Here is a 22462-nt window from a genome sequence, read left to right on the forward strand (position 1 = left end):
ATATATTAGGACTGTGATATTTGAGCTTCCAGATAGTGACTGCTGTGCTGTCTATATACATTTAAGGATCATTTTAAAGCGTTTTAAAGAGGTTCATATTTGAGATTTGCTTGCTTGAGATCTGTTTTATTATTGATTAATAGTTGTACAATTCAGCAATGAGTTTATTAATTCCTTGTTCTGTAAATCGTAAGAAAACAGCAAAAACACCTCTGAATGCTTTTTCTTGAAAAATTTCTTAGATAATTTCTACAATAGCTAATGATAAATTTACTATCATCTGACCAATCAAATAATGAACCAATCTTTACAGAGTAACAAGGATTTGGCTGTTCTGTTTTCTCTGTCTAACATGGTACTCATTCGCTGAACTCAAGAGCCTTGAATAGTCCTTTATAGTGTCGCCCTTATGGTTTCGTCATTATGTGAATTCAGTTGGGGGGGGGGGGGGGGGTGATGGTGGTATAAGCATAAAATGAAATTTAGGTAACATTCCTCTTTAGTCGTCCTCCTGAGTGTGCTAAACAGATCCATCTCCTATGGTGTAGCGGCCTCCCTCCAGTAGGGGCTACTTATGACAGCACGAGCCTCTGTGTGTTTCACTCCCACTGAGAACGAGCAGGGGCTCTATCAGGTACTAGTCCACTCTATTTGTAGCAGCATGTCTCACAGAAAATGTTTGTGGTTGTAGTGTTTAAACCTGGGTAAAGAGTAGGCTGACCCCTGCACACTGGGTTGTTCTGAGTCAGGCATGGTCCACAGCATGACCACATTTCTCTTCCAGTAGTGTACCTGGATGAGTTAGGGGAATTCTGTATCACCCCCGCTTCTGCTACCACTCATTCTCTGACCCATCTGTCACGCTTCTATGAAAAGCAGAGGGGGGTCCTTCCTGTTAGAGCCTTCGAAGTCTGTTCATCTGAGACACACAGGATGAGGTTTCACAGGACTTAAGATCTTCAGCATTCCTGGTGTTTGAGGGAGTGGCCGCAGAGCCCAGCGTGCTCTTCCAGACCTACAGCGGCCGGAACAGCAAGTCATCCCACCTCTGTGCTATTCTTCCTTTTATCTGCGCTCTGAGAGCAGATTAATGCCCGCTCCTCTCTACTATCTTGCATAAGAAACAGATACTATCCCGGGGCAGATATAGGTCAGTTCCGAGTAGTTTCCTGCTCTGCTGGTGATGACTGCACATGTGGCACACATTACAGCTGTTTCCAGTTGTAAAAAGGCGAGAGGGACCAGCTGCTGTCAGCACTCAGTGGAACTGATAGACAAAAAGTGGAGAATTGATGATTAAATTAAAGCTTTTCCTTGTTTCGATTGTGGTAAATGTCTTGAAACGTGTTGCTGCTGGCTCTGTCTTCAAATGCCAAAATGAGGAAATATTTTCAGTTTGTTTCTTTGCACACGCAGCTCGACCATAATGCCTCCTTACATGAGGTCAAAACAAATACTAGACAGCAGTTACTTGTTAAACATCTGAAAGATGGAAGACGTTTCTTTTGTGGCCACTGAAAGGAGATGCTGTGAAATGTTAACAGCTTTTGCTTCTTCTGTTTTCAGTTGAGAGCACACAAAAGGAAAACTGTATTCGAAATCAATACCACGATAACGATTATGCACAGAGGGTCAAGCAGCTGTCAAAACTGAAAGTCTATATAGTCAGATATGTCTCTTGAGAGTCACTGTGAGACTTGATATCCTAAGTAATGACTGTTTTTACCATTAAATATAATCAACCTGTCCATGGTTATTTCAGCCTTTGGGTAATCTTTGCTGGGAGTTTTAGAATGACTAATAAATGAGCCCCATGCAGTATTAATGTGTCACCATCTGACCTCATCTAGCTTCTTACATTCAGCCATTTAACAGAAAAGTGGGACACAACTACCCATTTATATTTCTAAATGGTCTTTGGTGTGGTTAATATTGGTGAATATACAGATGAATACTTCAGTTTATTTATAAAATGTAGCCAACAAACCACCACTCCCCCACATCCCCCACTGCTTTCTCTTCTGGGGAACAAGCTGTATGATTCATGAAAGCTGTGCTGCAGGAGCGAGACTGCTGCCTGACAAACTTCCACTGTGAGAGATACTCTTCAGGGAATATATGCTTGAGAGTGCAGAAAACTGCATGTTATCAGTTTGACAGCTGAGCTGTTTCATTTTCCCTTTGTTTAGGCAAAATCCCTCTGTGGAATACTTCTGTAATGAAAGAAAAGAGCAGTGAAGGGAAAGGGTCGGGGGGTTTCAGTGACATGCCACAGTCAGGTCCTTCCTGTCCCTGTCCTGTCTTTCTAAATTGAGAAGGGATCCATTCTGTTTGCCTCAAGTAGTCCTAATGTGCCTCCTTTAGCGTGACATGTTCTGTGTTTTTTTTGGCTGTGTAATGCTGTTTTTCTCCTGCTAGGTTTTAAAGTGGGTAGAGCAGACAGTTCAGGCCATGAAAGTCCACCTGCTGTCTTCTAACCATGACAGTGCCCTGGAAAACAAATGGGAAGTGCCCTTTGACCCGAGTCTCAGAGAGGTCACTGTGTCACTCAGTGGACCAGCACCACAAATCGAGCTAAGCGATCCCTTTGGTAATCACACATTTTGCTGTTTCCAACTATTCTTGTAAATTCACAGGATTATCTGTGCCTGCAAACAGTAGAATACACATTGAAAATTGAAGATTCTCTGTTTTCTCTTCTTCCACAAGGTCGGAGTGTTGGTGTAGAGCAGGGCCTTAAAGAGCTGTTGAATATTCCGAACTCTGCTCGTGTCATTAACCTTAAGTTTCCTAGACCAGGAGCCTGGAAACTCAAGGTATTTCTCTTGTGGATAATCCATAAGTATGCTTCTTTTACTTTGTTTGTGGATATTCTCAAATTGAATGTTGTTACTTTTTCTCAAAAGGTAAGCTGCAGTGGGCGTCATACTCTGAGGGTTACAGGGGTCAGCAATCTAGACTTTCGGGCTGGCTTTTCCACTGTGCCCGTTTCAGAGTTCAACCACACCAGAGAAAGACCAATAAAAGGTGCCAACAGGTTTCTCATAGCTTCATGAGTCTTATTTGACATAGATTGTGTGGTGAAGATGACTTCATGCCATCTTTCCTTGTCTCAGGACTTCCAGCCCATGTTATGCTAAAATGCACAGGCCTGAAGCCTCCGGGTTATCTGAGCCACATGGAGCTCATATCGGGCTCAGGCCGCTCCTTGCGCACGATCCCCGTACCTCTGCCTTCTGATCTCGGCCAACGAGGGCTATGGAGCCTCCCAGAGTTCCGTACCCCTCCACAGAGCTTCTTTATCAAGATAACAGGCAAGGATGAGGAGGGCTTCCGCTTCCAGAGGCTGTCCAGTGTCTCTTACACCAACATAATTCCAGGCAAGAACCCCCACCCTCACGTGCAGACATGTCTCACCAAAGCCACTCTGCAGTGTTTCTCACACCCCATCAATCTCCCACGTAAAATTTAACCTTCGTTTCCTCCCTTGGGTAGATCCCCCAGTTGTGAGAATGCCTGACGTGGTGAAAGGCTTTTACATGCAGCCCGCTGTGATTGGCTGCTCAGTGCAGAGTGACATTCCCTACAGGCTAAGATTTACCAAAAGTGGGATTACACTGGGAGAGGAGAAGCTCTTTCAGTGAGTATTTTTTCTGTTTCCTTCTGATGCTGCAGCTCCTTGTCCCCATGACCTACTTTAAAGACTCTAATTAAGGCATTTGTACTGCCTGACTCCTTCTAGACTAGCCTATCAAGTAACGGACATGCACATGTCTATTTTGTGAGCGTTACATATATGATTCTGACATATTAAAAAATGAACAAAGCATCTGTTCTTCTGGTGTTGATAATTCACTTTGGATTATATGGATGACATGTATCTGACTCCTGGCAAAAACTACTTCTGTGTGCCAGGAATACTAACTTACAGTGAAATAAAATAATATTTTTGTTCCACTCCAGCCAACCACACTTGTCTTTTTCTTAGGAATTCTGATATAGCATCATGGAGGATTGCACATGTGTCAGGTGAAGATGAAGGTGCATATGAGTGCATAGCACAGAGCAGCGTGGGACAGGGACAGGCCATAACACAGCTCACTGTTCAAGGTATGTCACACACAAAACAATGTAAGCACACCCTGCGTCAGTTGTTTAGCTTGCACACATCACTGTCCGAGCAAAGCTTTGAAATAAGTTCCAGACTTTTTAATTTTATCTCTGCTTCATTTAGAAAACATCAACCAGATGCAAAGCATGCCAGCACAAACATTTGTTTTAAAAGGTAAACTATTTCTGTTCTGTTTGCTCACCGCTGATAAGTCTAGTTATGTTTTGGTTGTGTTTCCACAATAACAGAGCCTCCTCCGGTCTTGAAGCCTGCAGTGAATGTGACTTCCTCTGTGGGAGGCGTGGCTGTGCTGTCCTGTAAGGTGGAAGGCACCATGCGCCATAACTTGACATGGTATCGAGCGGGTCGTACCGTCCGAACCCACACAGGGAGGGTGAAGCTGCTGTCCGACTTGTCCCTCCAGATTAATGGAGTTCGGACTCAGGATGCTGGAGAGTACCACTGTGTGACCACCAATGCACATGGAGACAGCAGAATCACAGTGTGGCTTTTTGTCCCAGGTACGGTAGGACGATACCCTGCAGATCATCTGCTTAAACACTTAACACACCATGGCCTCGAGGCTCCTTTCAGGCCCCCATCATCTGGTTTCCATTACTGCCGTACCTCCTCACAGTCATAGTGAGCCACTTCCTGTAAAGAAAGAAAAAAAAATCTCACCAGCTAAAAAGAAATGCTCGATAAAATGTGGCTTTTATTGTTGCCATGCCTTCAAATGCGTGCGAAAACAGGCAAATAAATCTGAAGCTTGTCTTCCCCGAGTGATGATGTCAGACTTTAAGGGCTTGGTAATTACATCAAGTTTGCTGTTGTTAATCCTGTGATAAGGATGTTATAAATGACATCATGCAGGCCCTGAGTCATCATCAAGCTTTTTTGCTTGTGTTTTACTTCAATTACAGAGGCTCCTTCTGTAGTAGTTCAACCCCAGACCCAGGCATTCTCCCGAGGCGATGAGATCCGCTTAGTCTGCTCTGCGTCTGGCTCCCCCCCTCCACAGCTCTTCTGGAGCCATGGAAACATGTTCCTTACTAATCGGCCGAGGTAAGGGAACTCTCAGCCCACTCAGCACCTCCGGCACAAAGGACTCATTGCATTTTACTTTTACTACATGCACAAATGCCAAATCTTGTTTGTGTGACTTAGGAAAGTTTAATCTACCGATGTAAATTTTTTTGTCCAAACCAAAAGTTTTTTATATCTATATCTATCTGTGGAAATCCAATATTAAAGAGAAAAACCTATCCCATGATACCCAACAGAAGAAAGATTTTAAGAGGAATTCAACATCTGCACATGTAATGTAAAGTGTGAAGAAATATGAATTCTGTTGATTGTATGATGTATTGTATGCAGGTTCAATCAAAACCAGTTCGGAGTTCTGACCATTAGAGGGGCCCTCCCAGAGGATGCTGGGAACTACACTTGTCTTGCGACCAATGAGGCTGGGACTGCCTCTCAGTCTGTGTCACTAACTTATGCAGGTAATAAACAGATGTTCAGTTGAGCATGCCAATGTGAAGATATGCTGTTGCTGGAACTATTTTAATTATTTCAAGATTCAGCCTTTGAATGAAATCTGGTGTGAGTCCACCTTTCAGAGTAACACAAGTAAGTATGGACGCATAATGGCCTATCTCACCCAGTGAGATATTCCTCTCCTTGTTCTGTGAGTGCTGACAGTTGTAGACTTTTAAGTTTTAGTTGGAACTGTCAGTCGGTACTTGACAGAAACCTCAACATTGATAGACTATGGCAGCTCCTTCCCACTGCAGGCTGGTATCATACACACTTCTGTCTCTGAATGTCATTTTTAACAACACTGACCTGTTAAATCAGTGAGAGGCTTGTAAGGAAAATAATCTAATTCACTCAGCTCAACAGTCTGTCTGAAATATAAGCATTCTTATTTTATTTACATTTGACTTCAGACTTTCTGTAGCCTTTAATACTTTAAGCCAGCATTACATTGCTGATGTTTTCATATAGTACTGTATGAAAAAATGGTACTTAGCTATGAAATAAAAACCTTTATTGCTCACTCCTCTAGAGGTGCCGCGGATTAAAGTTGCACAGCAGGCTGTCCTTGTATCTGTTGGTGCTGATGCAACTCTGGAGTGTAAAGCCACAGGTGTCCCTCCTCCCCTTGTCCACTGGTTCAAAGGTAAGTTAAGGCCAAACACGGTGTGAAGATGTCTTTGTTGGAGGCCAGTCGTCTCACTTTGTTTGTGTTTCCAGGGGAGCTAGAGGTGGGTTCTGCTCCTTTTGCACAGCAGGATGTGCATCGTGGGACCTTGCACATTCGGGGGGTGCAGGAGGTTGATGCTGGTCAGTATAACTGTGTGGCAAGCAGTTCTGCTGGAACCTCAGCTGGCTCTGTCATTCTGGAGGTTGGAGGTGAGGCCACACATCAGGGTTCCATATGAAACTTTTTTTTTCCCCCACTCAAAGCTATACAAAGGAAAATTCATTCTGTACCACTCATACTTCCACAGCGGGCCCATTGTTCTCCGAGGCACCAGTTGACGTGACAGCTAATGTTGGAGAGAATATCACACTCCCCTGCATCGCCCGAGGCTTCCCACAGCCAACAGTAACCTGGCGCAGACAGGATGGCAGACAAATTCTTGCAAGGACAGAAAGCCACAGCAAAGCAATCCAGACGGAGAACGGACATCTTCTAATCCAGAGTGAGTTGGCTGTGAAACACTATCACAGGAAAAAGCTTTGGTGCTCAGAGCAGGCTAAAACAGCCTCACGGTTTACTTGCAATGACTGGCATGACTCAGACTTTCAAATCAGTATTTATAGAAGAGTTTCCACCTTTCATACCAGATTCCGCTGACATTTTCTTAAGAGAGGGGGGCAACAGGATGTCATTGCATGTGGTAGAATTACAGCATATAGATAACTCTCAAGTATCCTTCCTGCAAAAAGCACTACTAAAGATCTGACAATGTACCATGTTATAAAAAGAATAATAATAAAACCAAAACATTAAGGGACATTTTGGATGTATGCGTTACAGAATATAAATGTTACGGAGTATAAATAATAGTATGTTATATTCTGTTAAGGAGGGAGGGTTAGGACGACTTTCTTCCCTAAATTTTTTAAATCTGTATCAATTGCTTTCTTGGCTTCATTCGCATCATCTTGTTTTCATTCCAGTGCTACCTGTTACCTCAGTAATCTTGGGACTGTGCCACACACTGCATGTATAATTATGTGTTTACCATGTTGGTAACACTTCTCTCTGTCAAGCTTTGACAGTGTCAGAGCGCTCCCTCGTGAGGTCTTGGCTCTAACAAACTCAGGAAAGACAAGTGTTGGATTTCGAGTCTCCCTTTATTTGTCTTCGCTTGGTGGAGGATGGTGGTTTCTTTTCACATTACATGCCATGTTATTTCAATTATATTAATCATTCTGCAAGAGTAGATGTCTTGTTTTGTGAGACACCTTAACAGGGTAAAGTTAGACTCAGTCTGAAATATGTTTAATACTGGCACTGTTCTTCTTTGTGCTCCTGAGACTAAATGTTTATAGTGTGTAATATAATACTGGAGAGGAATGGACATATTTGCATGGTCTACTTCTGTCGCTGTTTCCATTTGTGGCTGCTGTCTGACCTAATTAGCCCAATATGTTGCAGATGGCTCTAGTTTTTTCCTGCCATTGTTTTAGAAAGGGTCTCTGTCCACATTGTGTAACATGCAAATCCATCAACCCTTATGGTCCTGCTCTTAATGTTTTAACTTGAATGCTTTATGTCTTGTAACATTGGCCTGACTAGCTTGACATAATAACTGAATTATAGGTTGATCTTCCCACATGGGATCTCCAGGGAAATCACTGAGTGGGACATGTGTATCAACTGTCGAGCAGCTGAGCCAAACCTTTAAATCCTACAATTTTCTATTTTTACCTCATAATTACAGGAAAGTCAAAGTGGTGATAAATATTATTTATTAAGGAGAAGTCTTAACTGCTAATAGCATCGACTTAATATTCCACATAAACAGTTTTCTCTCTTCCTCTGAGTGTGGAGATTCTCTTGTTGCACATGTGTTTCTACTGATGTGTGCTATACTGCAGGTGTCTGGCTGGATGATGAAGGTCTATACATCTGTGAGGCCAAGAACCCGTTTGGAACCATCAAAGCTGAGGCCAGAATTAGAGTTACTGGACTGGGTAGGCTTGTCGGCTCTTTGCGATCCCATACAGTATATGTATTTCAAAAACAGTGGTGTCAACTCCAAAGCCTCCTTTTTCCTTAAAATACTTCCACATTTTCATGCTTTTAGTGATCGTCTTGACCTTTCCTTTGTTTGCAGAGCCCCCTCTCTTGGCTAAAACTGCTCCAATCATCACCACTGGCATTGGACAGTCGCTTAGCATCCCTTGCATGCTGCTGGAAGGAATACCTCTTCCAGAGAGGCACTGGTCCCAAAATGGAAAACCTGTAAGTTAGGCTGTTATGAAATACATCTGTTACATGGATCATATCTGTGGCCCTTTTTAGATGAACATTTTATTGTTTGGACAGGTCCAGCTAAATGGGAGGATGTTCTTGAGGAGTGATGGCAGTTTGTATATAGAAAGAGCCAACCCAGAAGACACTGGAACTTATGTCTGCACTGCAGTGAATTTAGCAGGCTCTACGAACACCACAATCAGCCTGGAGGTCCACGGTAGGAGACTAATGACATAGAGATTAGTTTAAAGGACTTATCTGCTTTGGGATGAAAACTTGAAGTTGAGATACTGGCTCAGCCAAAAAATCTATTAGATCGCCCCTTTAAATGCCACAAATTGGGGTTGAAGTTTCAAGTCAATAATTAGAACTTTTACCAAATTTAATTGACAATCTATTATTGAACATGAAAGCGCCTTTCCACAAAGTATCAAAGAATTCCTTTAAGTTATTAAATACTGGTTTGGACCACAGAATGTGATTTGGTCAGCGAAGCCAAGAAAATCTGCTGACTCGGCATGGAAAAAATTTGAATAGCCGCTGTCATCACCGTGATTGGCTTCATTTATTGCATGATCTGAAGAACGGTGTGATTTTCTTTGTCAGCATCTGATGACAGACGGGTTCACTCAGTATTACAGCCTATCATCAGTTTGTAATGAAGATATGCCTCAAACTCTGATATTGCTGGCTGGCTGTGGTCAGTGATAATGATGTGGACAATTTCTTCACAGTTAGTCAGACAGCTGCGTTTTACAACCTGCTTCCTCCACAGTGCCCCCAGAGATCAATGCTGGCCTATACCACTACATAGCCAATGAGGGCGTTGCCATCGCACTGTCATGTGAGGCCAGTGGAGTTCCAAAGCCAGATGTTGTCTGGTCCAAGGTAGGAAGTTACTCTTGCAACCCAAATCTACTCATCAAAATTATTGTTGTGGCTGCATCTCACCAGCTCATGCATGTCTGATTAGCTAGTTCCAGTTCCCACTGCATTTTCCAGTGATGGTCACACTTGGCATCCCATTGGATCAGTTAATCAAAAGTGAGAGGATCAAAAATGTTTATAGGAGAACTGAATAAAATTTAAATTTAAATTTCTAACTTACTTTGTATTAGAGGCAGCATGAGTAATTTGGGATACCATTTTATTTTGCATAGCTGTAGCAACATAAATGCAGTTGTTTTTTGTTTTTTCCTCTTCATCATATTCATATTCAGTAGGTTTCTCCATTTAAAAGATTCTAAAAACCAACAGCAACAGTTTGTGGTGCAATCAGGCTTTGCTTAACCTCAACACAGAAGATGTAACCATGGCAACTTAACCATATTGCTGCTAGAAATCAAATATTTTATTGTACCTTAGGAATCTATTTAAAACCTCCAGAACAATGCTTCATCATATCATGAGAGGAAAAGCTAAACGGCATCGAGGCAGAACCAGTGCCAGCATGCTCTATCCACTCAGAATGGAAAACAGCAGCACAACTCCTCTGCCTGCTTTGTTGCCTTTGAAAATGAAACAATATTGTCATTCAGTGAAATGGCTTTTCTCCAAGCCATTTCTTACACCACAGGATCTTTTTTTACGGAAGTGTTAAGAATGGATTTGGCAGCTGCAGTCATTAAAAACAGGGACGTGATCCTTTCCATGAACAACTACATACACAAAAACATATCAGAATAAATACCCAACATTATTAATTAGTCTAATTGTTGAGTAAGGTCAACAAGCCATTATTTTCAACATATTGCTGAACTGAGCCAGATCTGCTTCCTTACCTTTTCCCTACATTTTCAAAGTGGTGCTCTCAAGACAAGTGAATTCATCTTTTTGTCAGATAAAAGTGAATCTGTTAAAGTAGTTTTATGTTCAAAGCGAGTGCTTGCGATTCTTGTGTGCGTGTACTGCAGATAGAGAGTGATTCAAGGGGTGGTCTGTAATTACATTAGACATCAAAGCTGAGTGTTTTTGCACTGTTGTGTGGCTAGTTCTTACGGTACATTCTGTCTGGTCTCATGCCTGCTATTCTTCCAGGGAAGGCAGATTCTGTCCAGAGACCTCTCATCTCTTCCGCCTGACTCAGATGGACACCTCCACATCCCCCGTCCCACTGCTGACGATGCAGGCATCTACATCTGCACTGCCACCAGTACCGTGGGCTACGCTAGCCGAGAAATCCAGCTCAGTGTCAACAGTAAGGCAAAAAAACTGACAACAGGCACCTAAACATAGTCGGATTTGACATAACCTTATTCTAAATATGGTATTCAGAGAAAAGCGGTCTCCTCATTTAAAGCATTTCTTTTAAAGCAATGCCAAAGATAATGGGTGTGAGTGGCCATGACAACACTGTAAAGATGGCAGCTGAGGTGGGGGCAGAGGTTGTTCTCCCCTGTGAAGCCCAGGGAACTCCTTCACCACTCGTTACATGGAGCCGAAATGGACATCCCATCCCCCCTGTAACAGCTGGGTAAGAGGAACTATTAGCTTAATCTGGCAATCAGTATACAGTAAAATTAAACATCCAGTGAATAACGAAAAGAGTTCTTACCATTACCATAGTGCTGACTAAGCCAGTATCTTACTCAGGTTTTAAAAGAGACTCAGGTTGAGGCCGGCTGGCACTCAAAGCTTCAGCTTATGTTTGGAGTTCATTTGATGATGCAATTCAAAGGGCTGCAAGGCAAAGGCACTCTCACCCACCGGCTAAACTGAGGCAAAACATCTGGTCCCACATGGCCTGATTCCTCACTTTCATGTATAGTCATTCTAGGTGCAGACAGGCAGGCTGACACGAAACACATACTGGACAGATGACAGACAAACTCATACACAGACACCAGACTGGTTCAGGGGAGGTAGAAGACTGACAGAGGAGTTGAAAGCTATGGTGACTCAGATACTGTATGACTTGTGTGGGGCCAGAAGGAAAGATTGGGGGTGGAGTGGGGGGATGCCAGGAAGAGGGGAGGAATATGAACTGACAGAAAAAGAGATACAAGCCATGTCTGCCTGATGTTCGGATTCCCCGGGGGGTTTCAGCAGTAAAACAACATGCTGACTCTTTACTAGTCGTGTCTGATGAGAATAACACATCTCTGTGAACAACCCCCACATCCAATGCTTTGCATATGCCGGACCAGTGGAAACAGGCAGGCCATGTAAAGCAAGATTCATTCTCTCCAGCTACATTCCGTGGGTCAGGGGAAATGACCAGGGGGTGCTTATTGAAATTAACTTGAATGAGTGGGTGGCAAAATTTCTCCCATTTACATATATTCAGCCCTGTACTTGCAAAAAGCCTGACAGGGGTTAGCGAAGACAGAGAAATCCAGTACTGGGTCAGTAGATGTGTTAATTCTCTACCTAATCCTGATCAGGCCAGTTTGCCTCAGTTAGTCTTTGTGTTAGTCTGTGTACACAGAATAATTGGCACTTGTATAAGGAGTGATGGATGAGTGAGAGAGTGGGTTGAGTCTTGTGAGTCTGAGTGCTGCCAAGCAGCAGTGCTGCAGTCTGAGTTCTAACTGACCAGTGCAGTGACAGTCATTTGGTTCTGATGTTGGAATTAGCTGCTTTTCCTACGGCTGTTTGAGGAGGTGGGGGAGTGACTATACCATATGGGCAGCTGAAATAGAGAGCTCTTTGTGCTTCCAGCCCGTTTCCACTTATGTGAACATGTTATTGTTAGAATTCAGTTGCTTAGCAGACACACTTATCAAAGATAAATTGCAGAGGTCTGTTTACTTTTCTGTATATAATGCTTTTACACAGCTGCATAGCTTTTCGTGCAATTTTTGTCACCATATACTCATGTACATTGTTGACCTACATTATTTTTTTAACCTGCATTTAATTGCTGTTGTTGTTATTGTTGCAAATCATGTTTTTAGGGTAGAGTTTGGTGTATGCGATTGCCACCATCTGTCCACTTGTTTGTCAGTGACAAACATCCATAAAACAAACTTTGCTTTCCACATGGTTATTCTTTGAGGGACAAAATATTGATTATGCAGACCTGCATGACCTTGCATTCCAGCCCCACCATTAAGTCAATCTTTTGATTTTCAAATTGTCTCTGTTTCATGAACCCTATGTAGGAAACAAACAGCTGTCACACATGCTGCACAAGTTATTGTTCCCAATAGGAACTGTAGGGATCTTTTTGACTCTGTGCCCTTTCCTGTTGTGATATCATCATATCAAATTTGGCTTATCCTTCTACACTGTAACTACTTGCACAATAGTAATTGTGTAAATAGCAGCAGTGGGGAGATCAGTGGGCCACGGTTGAAATAGACTTAATTTGCTCTTAACTGTTATCCCGCTCAGATCCATTTCTCTTCAGTGCAACAGAACAATGACACTGAACAAAACCATAATCAAGTATCAGACAAAAAAGTTCAACTTATGTATCCCTGCCTCATACTCTCATGCTTGTTTTATATTTAGATCTCAGCGAGACACATAAAGTGAACGAAATACAATGTAAAGAAAGTAGCTTTACACTCTAGTCTTTTACACGTTCAGACCCACAACTATCAAGGCTGGTATCATAATGTAGCATTAGCATTAATATACAGCATTATTAGCTGCTCACTACTATAAATACCAGCCATTCTTTATAAATATGTTACTGTTTATGGGCTCATACAGTATAAATGTGTGTTTGCTCCACAATGTAAACAGAGATACAATTTCAAAAAGTGAAAGATCCTCTCTCAAAAGCTGCGTCTTTCGAGTTGCAGTGACTCATAAAGTGTTTTCTCCATTTCTTTGCATTTACCACTCCCCAGATTCACAGTTTTGCCTACAGGCTCTCTGAGGATCACCGATGTGCGTCTTATGGACAGTAAAGTGTACACCTGTACGGCAGAAAACCCAGCAGGCAATGTGTCCCTGAGCTACAGTTTACATGTTCAAGGTAAATCTATGGGGCTTCATCAGTAAACTAATGTCTATAAAGCTTAAAGCTTGTTTTTCAAAATGCTGTCTTGCTGATAGCTCTATGTGAATACATTAGCAGACTTCCAACTTAGTTGTACTTAATATATTTCTTTCTGTTTGAAGCTAAGCCCAGGATTCAGCCAGCACCCACACTTCTGAAAGCCCTGCTTGGCCAAACAGTGACTCTGCCTTGTGTGGTGCAGGGAGAGCCGAGCCCCGAGATCAGCTGGTTTCACAACGGACAGCCTGTTGGCTTAAAGAACATTACGCCTCTGAGGATCCAGCGAGTCAACCTCGCTAATCAGGGAATATACCAGTGTGTGGCCAAGAACAGTGCTGGACAGGGGATCCTTGAGATCAAGTTGGAAATTCTTGGTGAATATCCCAACTTCAAGTCTTCAAACCCTGTTTTATCGCTTTAGAGATACCCAGAAAAGTACTCAATAGTTTTTGCTTGAATTTACAGACTGTTAGTGCCCTAGTTTCAGGCTGTCTCGTGTTTAGATGTTCATTCACTTGAGGTAAATTAGCTTCATATGCTGCAGGGGGATAATGGACCTGTTATAAAAGTAGTGGTTTGTTCTCGAGAAGCACACTTGAGGGCAAAGTGAAAGGCTGTCTGTCAAAAAGAGTGAGAGACGTGATATAGTTTATAAGTAAAATGATAATACACAAGTCATCTTATGCTGGAAGAACAGGCATTTGGGTCTATGTTAAACATGTTCAGTGAGGGCATTTTAGAAGCTATTCAGTGTTTTGACAAGCTCACATGAGGGACGGTAAGTGCCGTAAGCCGTCCGTTCAAGGCTCTGTCAGCTTGTACGAGTCTATAAAGTTTGCAGTATCAAGCCTTTTTGCCATCAGACATGGGGAGCCTCAGGGACATATTCTTGGTCCTTTAGTCATTGCATTATTCATAAATGATATTACTGTGCCTTTAACATTAACATGCCACCTGTTCCTCTCAAACTCAGGTTCCTCTTCATCCCTAGTCTTAATGTTTTCTTATTATTGTGATAATTATTGTACATGTTCTAATTCTGCTTTACACACAATCGCACTTGATGTTTGCTTGATATGTTATTTTTTATGCTTGTTGTGTGCTTGTCAGACTATTCTTTGTATTTGGATCTCTCTTAAAAAGAAGATATCTGATTAATTGTGTACTAATAAGAGTCCAATCTGTTTGTGGGTGTTAGAGCTTGATGTAGATAGTCTGCATTCTGATACTGAGATGTTTGATGACCACAAATCTTACAACAGAGTTTTTTTTGGATTGCCACAAAGGCTCTTTCTTGCTTACTTATTTACGCACATTGAAGTTCTGACTTATTCTTATGACACTTATAAATCACCTTTTGCACTTTAAACCAACATTTAACATGTTCTTCTGTCCTCACAGAGGCTCCATTCTTTGTAGAACCTGGAGATGCCATCATGGAGAAAACAGCCAACAGCAAGGTCATCATCCCTTGCCGTGCTGAAGGTATGAAATAATTCATAGATAAATTAGACTGCTTAAGTGCAATAACAGGGTGTGACTGAAAATTCTTCGAGCCAACAGTTGATGCCTCTTCTTTATGGTTGTTTTTGTGACATAGTAAGAAAAAAATTCCATTTGGATATACTGCTTGAATGTGCATTTGTACAACATCAATAGGATGTCCCGATCATTTTAAAAGGTACAACTTTTTTATTTACAGCCCTTATACCGAAGTGATTGTCCACATATTCAAACATATTTGTGCCAACAATGCAACATTCTGGGAACTTCCTGTTTTATCAAAACACAGCGAGTAGTAGTGCACGTCTGTGGATGCACTGATGGACACTTGCTCTCCAAAAGCCCTTGCAAACAGGTATTGTTTGTGTGGAGCTGTGCCATGGAAACCACCTTGATGAGAGAAGGTGAGGACTCTGTCTAATGTGGAGCAACAGCTGGAACATCGGTCTGCCTGCTGCTGCAGTGAGCCACATCTGCTTTCCTCTGCGCCGTGGCCTGCTGGGAGAGGAATCCTAATTACAGGCTGCTGTTGGCAGATAAAGGACAGAGATGTCTGAGCTCGACTATGAAGCAAAGGAAGAGGAGTGTGAAGCCACACTAGCCCTCCTTCTATCCAGGACATTCAGGCGGGCAGAGCACCATGTTTCACAGGGCACATATAGAAATGCTGTAGAGAAGCAGTCAGAAGCATGAAACAAGGCTTCCCTCACCTCGTTGCTCTCTTGACATCTATCTAAATGAGCACATTAGATATTAATGATTCGCCAACAAGCACATTTCATTTGATGGAGGTCATTACATGAGAAACACATGGAAGAGATAATCACTGACTTTTTGCCCATGCAGAGAAAAAAAAACAACTAATGAGATCTGTTAGCATCTAAAACGGAACATCTGTATGCACTTCCTGCCCGCAATGAGATAATGAATTTACTACAGAACTGTAAACATGTGTTCAGAGAGGCTAACATAACCTATGATTGTCCTGGTCTCCTTTAGTTAGCATCTCATGAATTGGGGAAGCATGCAGTGTTTGATTTCCCCATCTCATCTGTAATGTTTGTATTTAACACCTGGTTTTCCTCCATCATGCAGCTCTGGCATAAGGACTACTTTTTTTTATTTTTTTTTTTTATGTCAGGTATTGTAATTGTGTCAGGGGCAAAATCTTTCTCATTTTCCCCATTCCACCTCCCTCCTCTTCCACCCAGTAATCCACAAAACACATCTGTTTCAGGCTGAGTTAAGGCACCAGTGTCTTTGAACTGCTTGTTCAACCACAACTGTTCTCACAGCTCAAGACTCTCATTTTGGTGTTTGGTAATAAATCTTGAGTCCTGTGTGTTAAATATTACATCTCACATTGCTCAGTATACTGCATTTTCTTTTTTATGTAACACAAGGGTTCTAACTATTTTGACACAGTCTTCCATGTTGTCCTGACAATAACTGAAGAGCTGGCGTTTTCTAGTCTGGGCTGCATGCCCAATACGTTCTCCAGTAGAGAGTCAGAGGTGGAAGTAACTTGTTTTCTTTGTCAGAAGTAGTCAATAAAGCTTTCTGTACTCAATCAGAATCCTTGTCTTGCCCTTATATCTGCAGGTTCACCTCGTCCCAAGGTACGCTGGTTCAAGAATGGCCTGGAGATACACTCTGAACAGTCAGAGTTTTCTCTAGCAAGGGATGGAGCTCTTGTAATTAGCACAGCATCTGCCAGCCACAGTGGCGACTTCAAGTGTGTGGTAACCAATGAGGCAGGCTCTGCAGAGAGAAAGACGAGGCTAAAAGTAAATGGTAAGAACTACTACTACTTCTTGTTCTGGTAACAATGCAAATTATTCAAACAATGCCACAAAACCCTTTCCTTTTATACTGTTTTAGTTCCCCCAGAGATTCAAGATGATGGCCAGCCACTAAACCTCACCGTCACCTTGAAGCAGCCTCTCACTCTAGGCTGCGATGCCTTTGGGATCCCCTCTCCATCAATAACCTGGACTAAAGATGGTCATCCTGTGAGTGTGTCACAGGCATACAGTAGCTGTACAATGCCACCAAGTGGCTATTGTTTCAATGACAGTAAAAAAAAATAAAAAGTATAAAAAAAGACATTTAGAGTTGATCATTTATGTCCAGGTGGATAGCCCCGGGGTGTATCTGCAGAATGGGAATAGGCTGCTCAGAATCTACAGAGTACAGCCTGAACATGCAGGGAAGTTTGTCTGTACAGCTGAAAACTCAGCTGGAGAGGCACGAAGATTGCACAACATAGTCGTGCAAGGTAAGCTCATAAACCAACTATTTTATCATGCCAATAAGTCACTGTTGCATCTCTGTTATCTCTGTCAACTTTTTTGTACAATAGTGATTTGGAATTTGAAAGTTACGTCATTCAGCATTTCGAGGAGTTCATAAACTCTTCATCTGATGTTTTTCCCAGCTCCACCAGTGATCTCAGGAGCATCTCGACTGCAGGAGTTAGCTGCCGTGCAGGGCCAGGAGGTGGAGTTCCAGTGTCGAGTTAGTGGACGACCGGCGCCCCAAGTGGAATGGAGCCATGACGGAGAGTAGGGATCACTCACAGTTGACTGATGTGACATACAGCAGAACACACAAGATGGAGAAGTCATTGTATTGATCTGATCTTACATTCTTTCCTCACCTTCTAGGGTTCTTTCCCGTGATGGAGACCCCCATGTGGAGTTTCTGGAAGATGGTCAGGTGTTGAAAGTGAAATCAGTAAGACTGAGGGACCAGGGCCTTTACCAATGTCTGGCCAGGAACAGTGCAGGAACTCAGATGCGCCAGTTCAGACTCACAGTGCAAGGTGTCTATTTATTTCTTATTTTTAAGACACATGCCATACACCGTGATGCCACTACCATGGCTGACATTTGTCTTATTTTAGGAAGATTAAAATAACATAAAGTAAAACATAATACTTAATTAATGCGTGACTAAGCAAGTGAGCAAGCTTAACCTCTAAACACTGCCTTATTCTCCGAGCATATGCTTAATTCTTTGAGCAGGGCTCAAGGGGACTTCTCTATCGCCTCAAGAGCATGTGCTGTATTTGCCAATTGCAGCAGTGTACAGTGCATTTCTCTTTTAGAGAGTCTCACGTACAAAACACGTCAGTCCACTGTGGATCTATTAATTCTGTGTTTTTGGACGGTAAAAACCCGACTGGCTGTCAATGATCTGTCTTTTTTCTACAGCTCCACCATCCATTAAAGGGGTGAATGAGACCTCAGAGGTGTCAGTGGTGCTGGGTTTCCCCACAGTCCTCCCCTGTGATGCTGAGGGCTCACCTACACCCAGTATCACGTGGTTAAAGGACAATAAACCCATCGTGTCCACTCCACAGCTGACATACACCCACGGTGGGCAGGCTCTGCGACTGGGCTCAGCACAGGGAGACAGCAGCGGCCTTTACACCTGCAGAGCCACAAATCCAGCTGGCATGGCTTTCAAGCACTATTCTCTCAGTGTTCTGGGTAAGATACATCTATACAACTGGCAGGTAAACATGCACAAGACAAGTTTGGTAAATGTTTCACTATTTTCTTCTTTTCATCAGTCCCACCACAGATAGAACGGGACTCTTCTTTTCCATTTGCTGATCAGGAAGAGAAAGTGAGGATAAATGCAAGTTTAACTCTGTCTTGCTTGGCCAAAGGTTTCCCTGAGCCCAAAGTTCACTGGTTCAAGGATGGACAGGTCGGTGTGTCATCCTTATTATTCTTGCATCTCTAAAAACCACATGTTTCAACTGTGCTTTTAATGGAACAAAGTCTAAACTCTGTCAGCCTCTAGTGGCAACCAGTATGAACTACAACAGCCTTCACAGAATATAGACCCTTAAGCACATGTCACATCCTCGCTCAAGATTTTGTGCTATGAGTAAGCAAGTTAATTATAGAAGAGACATATCCATGTAGAATCCAGTTATTAAAAATCTTGGCTGTTTCTGTGAGATCCATATTTTTCCCTCTCAACCTGCAGCTTGATATTTTGCTTCTTAGTATGTGAATGTGCAGCAGAATATTACCTTATGTAAGCTTCATTGTTTTCCCATCTTTTGCATATAGTAAATTTGGCTGGTCAGTTTTTTCTTCTTTTAAAAAGAATTGTTATACCTTTGATGTACTTTTGGTACTACAACAGTTCATTGTAACATTTGACATGAAGAGTAAAAAAAAAAAAAAAAAGATCAAAAGCTGAGCAACAGAATCTGAGATATGTCGTCTTTATTCCCTGCCTTGTTCTCTTCTTCTTTTTCTTCTTCTCATAGAATGCCAGGAGCAATATTTCACTAAGACTTGAAACTAACCTGCGTGAGTGTGTGTGTCTTTAGTTACTGACTGGAAACTACCATGCTGGCATTCAAGAGAGCGGTTACTTCCTCCATATTAAGAATGCCATGCTATCCCACGAGGGGCAATACACCTGTGTGGTCACTAACTCTGCAGGAGAGGACAAGAGAGACTTCCATGTCACAATTCAAGGTGTGTTCAGTTGGTTAAGATTCGAATAATATATATATATTTTTTTATCACAAGCTCTTTATTCTTGGAATGAAAAAGTTTTGTTGAGGGATCTGAACTAAGTGAGCTCTTTTCTTGCTAGTTCCTCCAATCTTCCAACGGGTGACTAATAGGGAAGCAGCCTGGGGTCTGGGACACGAGGGTGATGATAACAATGAGGATATGGTAGAAAAGCGTGAGGTTGTTCTGGGGCATTCAATCAGCCTGTCCTGTGAGAGTAATGCCATACCCCCACCCAAACTCAGCTGGTACAAGGATGGCCGTAAACTTACCTCTGCTGATGGAGTGGTGCTACTTCCAGGTCAGGGAACACTCTTTCATGAGTGATTTCAAACAAGTTGCTTGGTTGTTCTGTATGAATAGGATTCAATATTTATGGATAAAGCTACCTGTTTTATTGATCATATCAGGAGGACAAGTGCTGCAGATCTCACGAGTGCAACAAGATGATGCAGGAAAGTACACATGCCAGGCTGTTAATGAGGCAGGGGAGGACCACATGCATTTTGCACTGGAGATCCTCAGTAAGCGAGCACATATAGTTTATAGAGTTAAACAATAAAGCATTTGTTAAATGATACACAGTGATTTATTTCATTTTTCACCTCCTTAGTCCCTCCTGTTGTTATGGGAGCATCAGAGGAGTTTATGGAGGAAATGGGAGCAGTGGTCAACAGCACTGTGGTTCTACACTGTGACGCGACTGGACACCCAGCGCCAGCCATTTCCTGGCTGAGAGATGGGCAGCCGGTGCACACAGACTCACAGCATCATATCAGTGAGGATGGGGGTCAGCTCAAGGTTAGTTGTTACAGACAAGAGGACTTTCACCAATGTGAAGCCAGATCCACTTATGACATCTAGTACTGACTAATAACACTTATGTCTGAACCTTCAGCTCCTCAGTGTCCAGGTTTCAGACATGGCTGGGTATTTGTGTGTGGCTGAAAATAAGGTTGGAACAGTTGAGAAGCTCTTCAGTCTGTCGGTGCAAGGTAAAAGACCTCTTCATGCGTATACTTAGATTATCTCATGAAAAAAGATTGTTGACTCATGTTGAACTCATGGACAACACAACTGTATCACAGTGCCTCCTAAAATAACTGGGCCAAAAGAAGAAGAGGTGAGTGTAATTGAGGGCCACATGGTGTCATTGCTGTGTGATGTCCAAGCATACCCACCGCCAGAGATCACCTGGACTAGAGACGGGCAGGTCCTTCTTTTCAACACCGGCATACATATTCTCCCAGGTCAGCTCCCGGCCACCTACAGTACCCAAGTAATTCTCACAACAGCAGTATTTCCTGCCTTGAGATCTGATTCTGGTAGTGATATTACATTATGTACATACCGTATCCCAGGCGGCCAGATGTTACAGTTGCCTCGAGCAAGACTGGAAGATGCAGGGCAATATGTGTGCACAGCCAGCAACTCAGCAGGACAGGATCAGAAGAGCATTGTCCTCAGCGTTTATGGTGAGCAAACACAATGTGACCCATCTGCACAATTCAGCTTCATATACAGATGATCAAATCTCAAAACACTGTCCACACAAAAGAGAAGATGTTTATCTCAAGCCAGCTGTGATTGAGGACAGTTCAAGAGTGAATCATACCAATTCTGAACAGATATATCTTCCCACTGTTTGTGCAAACTGACAGTCCTTCCCACTCTGAAGCCCCGGCACGATGCTGAATTAGACTCGGTGACCCCTCAGGTTGGCTCTTCAGTCACCTTGCGATGTGAAGCCCAAGGTGTTCCTGAGCCAGAAGTCACGTGGTACAAAAATGGGCTTCAACTAGCTGCAGGGAACGGGCTGAAGATTGATCGTCACCAGCTGGAAATCATTGGAGTTCAGGTCAGGAAAAATTCATTACATCATGCAAGTGTCAGGGTGAAAATAAAGCAAAATCATTTTTAAGGATTTCAGCAGCCCTGCTTTTCAGCAGGGCTCATCACCAAAATTTCGTTTAATGTCTGATGTAAACATATCTATCTTTTACTGCCTACGTCACACGATGATTGACCTGAAAAGAAACACATGCTTAAGTTAGCTGCAGGCAATAGCTCCTGGTGCTCTTCACAACAGACTTTTCTGTGTTTTTTTAGACAGCAGATGGTGGCACATATACTTGCAAAGTGTCCAATGCTGCTGGACAGGTGGACAGGACATTCAGTCTGACAGTTCATGGTAAGAATACCTCCGGAGTAATTATAAGTTATCTTTGAAAACGAGTGGTCAGCACATTTAAACTTATCACACAAACATATGCCACAGTTCCACCTGTACTTGATGGGCCTCTGTGGGAGTCCATTAATTACACTCTGGGCTCCCATGTGGCCCTGCTGTGTGAAGCCACAGGAGTACCTGTCCCCAGCATCACTTGGCTCAAAGATGGAACCCCTATTGGTAAGTGAAAGACAATGATGAAAAAGTGTGGAAAAGTCTGGGCTTGGCACGAGTGACAGCTTGGATGAAGGATGTGTTTTCTTCCCAGAGAGCAGTCTGCAGTGGCAGTGGTCCGTCCGAGGTAACAGGCTGGAGCTGGGTCCTCTCAGTCTGTCTCACGCTGGAAAGTACACATGTGTGGCCAAGAACAGCGAGGGACGAATACAGAAAGAATACACACTCACAGTGCAACGTAAATAACTTCCTTCTAATTTTTAGATTTTTTTGTTTTTTACGTATATAATTTCGAAATGTAATGAGCAATCATTTAATTGCAAAATGGGAAATTTTTCCTGACTTGAACTCCAAAAAATTTTCCTTTTTGCAGCAAAAAAATTCAAAACATTTTTTAGTTCTTAGTCACTATAACAAACTCATTGTGAAATGTTAATGCTGTGGGTGGGAATGA

General features: G+C 42.6%; 1 protein-coding gene across 1 annotated transcript in view; it reads left to right on the top strand.

Moving 5' to 3' along the window:
• The window catches only part of hmcn2 (hemicentin 2), a 42684-nt gene that overhangs the window by 5152 nt on the left and 15070 nt on the right, over positions 1-22462 (top strand). Inside the window, exons 5-43 of the mRNA XM_075468508.1 lie at positions 2419-2590; positions 2710-2816; positions 2907-3027; positions 3117-3380; positions 3496-3640; positions 3989-4110; positions 4360-4632; positions 5035-5176; positions 5489-5616; positions 6183-6296; positions 6371-6529; positions 6628-6822; positions 8228-8323; positions 8467-8594; positions 8679-8823; positions 9382-9494; positions 10644-10803; positions 10920-11079; positions 13406-13533; positions 13680-13931; positions 14959-15042; positions 16663-16854; positions 16942-17072; positions 17194-17338; positions 17498-17624; positions 17727-17884; positions 18276-18554; positions 18638-18777; positions 19415-19565; positions 19687-19905; positions 20015-20128; positions 20218-20405; positions 20503-20599; positions 20693-20854; positions 20966-21079; positions 21266-21462; positions 21714-21795; positions 21883-22014; positions 22103-22246. Of these exons, the coding sequence (XP_075324623.1) occupies positions 2419-2590; positions 2710-2816; positions 2907-3027; positions 3117-3380; positions 3496-3640; positions 3989-4110; positions 4360-4632; positions 5035-5176; positions 5489-5616; positions 6183-6296; positions 6371-6529; positions 6628-6822; positions 8228-8323; positions 8467-8594; positions 8679-8823; positions 9382-9494; positions 10644-10803; positions 10920-11079; positions 13406-13533; positions 13680-13931; positions 14959-15042; positions 16663-16854; positions 16942-17072; positions 17194-17338; positions 17498-17624; positions 17727-17884; positions 18276-18554; positions 18638-18777; positions 19415-19565; positions 19687-19905; positions 20015-20128; positions 20218-20405; positions 20503-20599; positions 20693-20854; positions 20966-21079; positions 21266-21462; positions 21714-21795; positions 21883-22014; positions 22103-22246 (5980 nt within the window). The remainder of the gene's footprint in view (positions 1-2418; positions 2591-2709; positions 2817-2906; positions 3028-3116; positions 3381-3495; positions 3641-3988; positions 4111-4359; positions 4633-5034; positions 5177-5488; positions 5617-6182; positions 6297-6370; positions 6530-6627; positions 6823-8227; positions 8324-8466; positions 8595-8678; positions 8824-9381; positions 9495-10643; positions 10804-10919; positions 11080-13405; positions 13534-13679; positions 13932-14958; positions 15043-16662; positions 16855-16941; positions 17073-17193; positions 17339-17497; positions 17625-17726; positions 17885-18275; positions 18555-18637; positions 18778-19414; positions 19566-19686; positions 19906-20014; positions 20129-20217; positions 20406-20502; positions 20600-20692; positions 20855-20965; positions 21080-21265; positions 21463-21713; positions 21796-21882; positions 22015-22102; positions 22247-22462) is intronic.

The sequence above is a fragment of the Odontesthes bonariensis genome, chromosome 6, assembly GCF_027942865.1.
Source record: "Odontesthes bonariensis isolate fOdoBon6 chromosome 6, fOdoBon6.hap1, whole genome shotgun sequence".
Classification (NCBI taxonomy): domain Eukaryota; kingdom Metazoa; phylum Chordata; class Actinopteri; order Atheriniformes; family Atherinopsidae; genus Odontesthes; species Odontesthes bonariensis.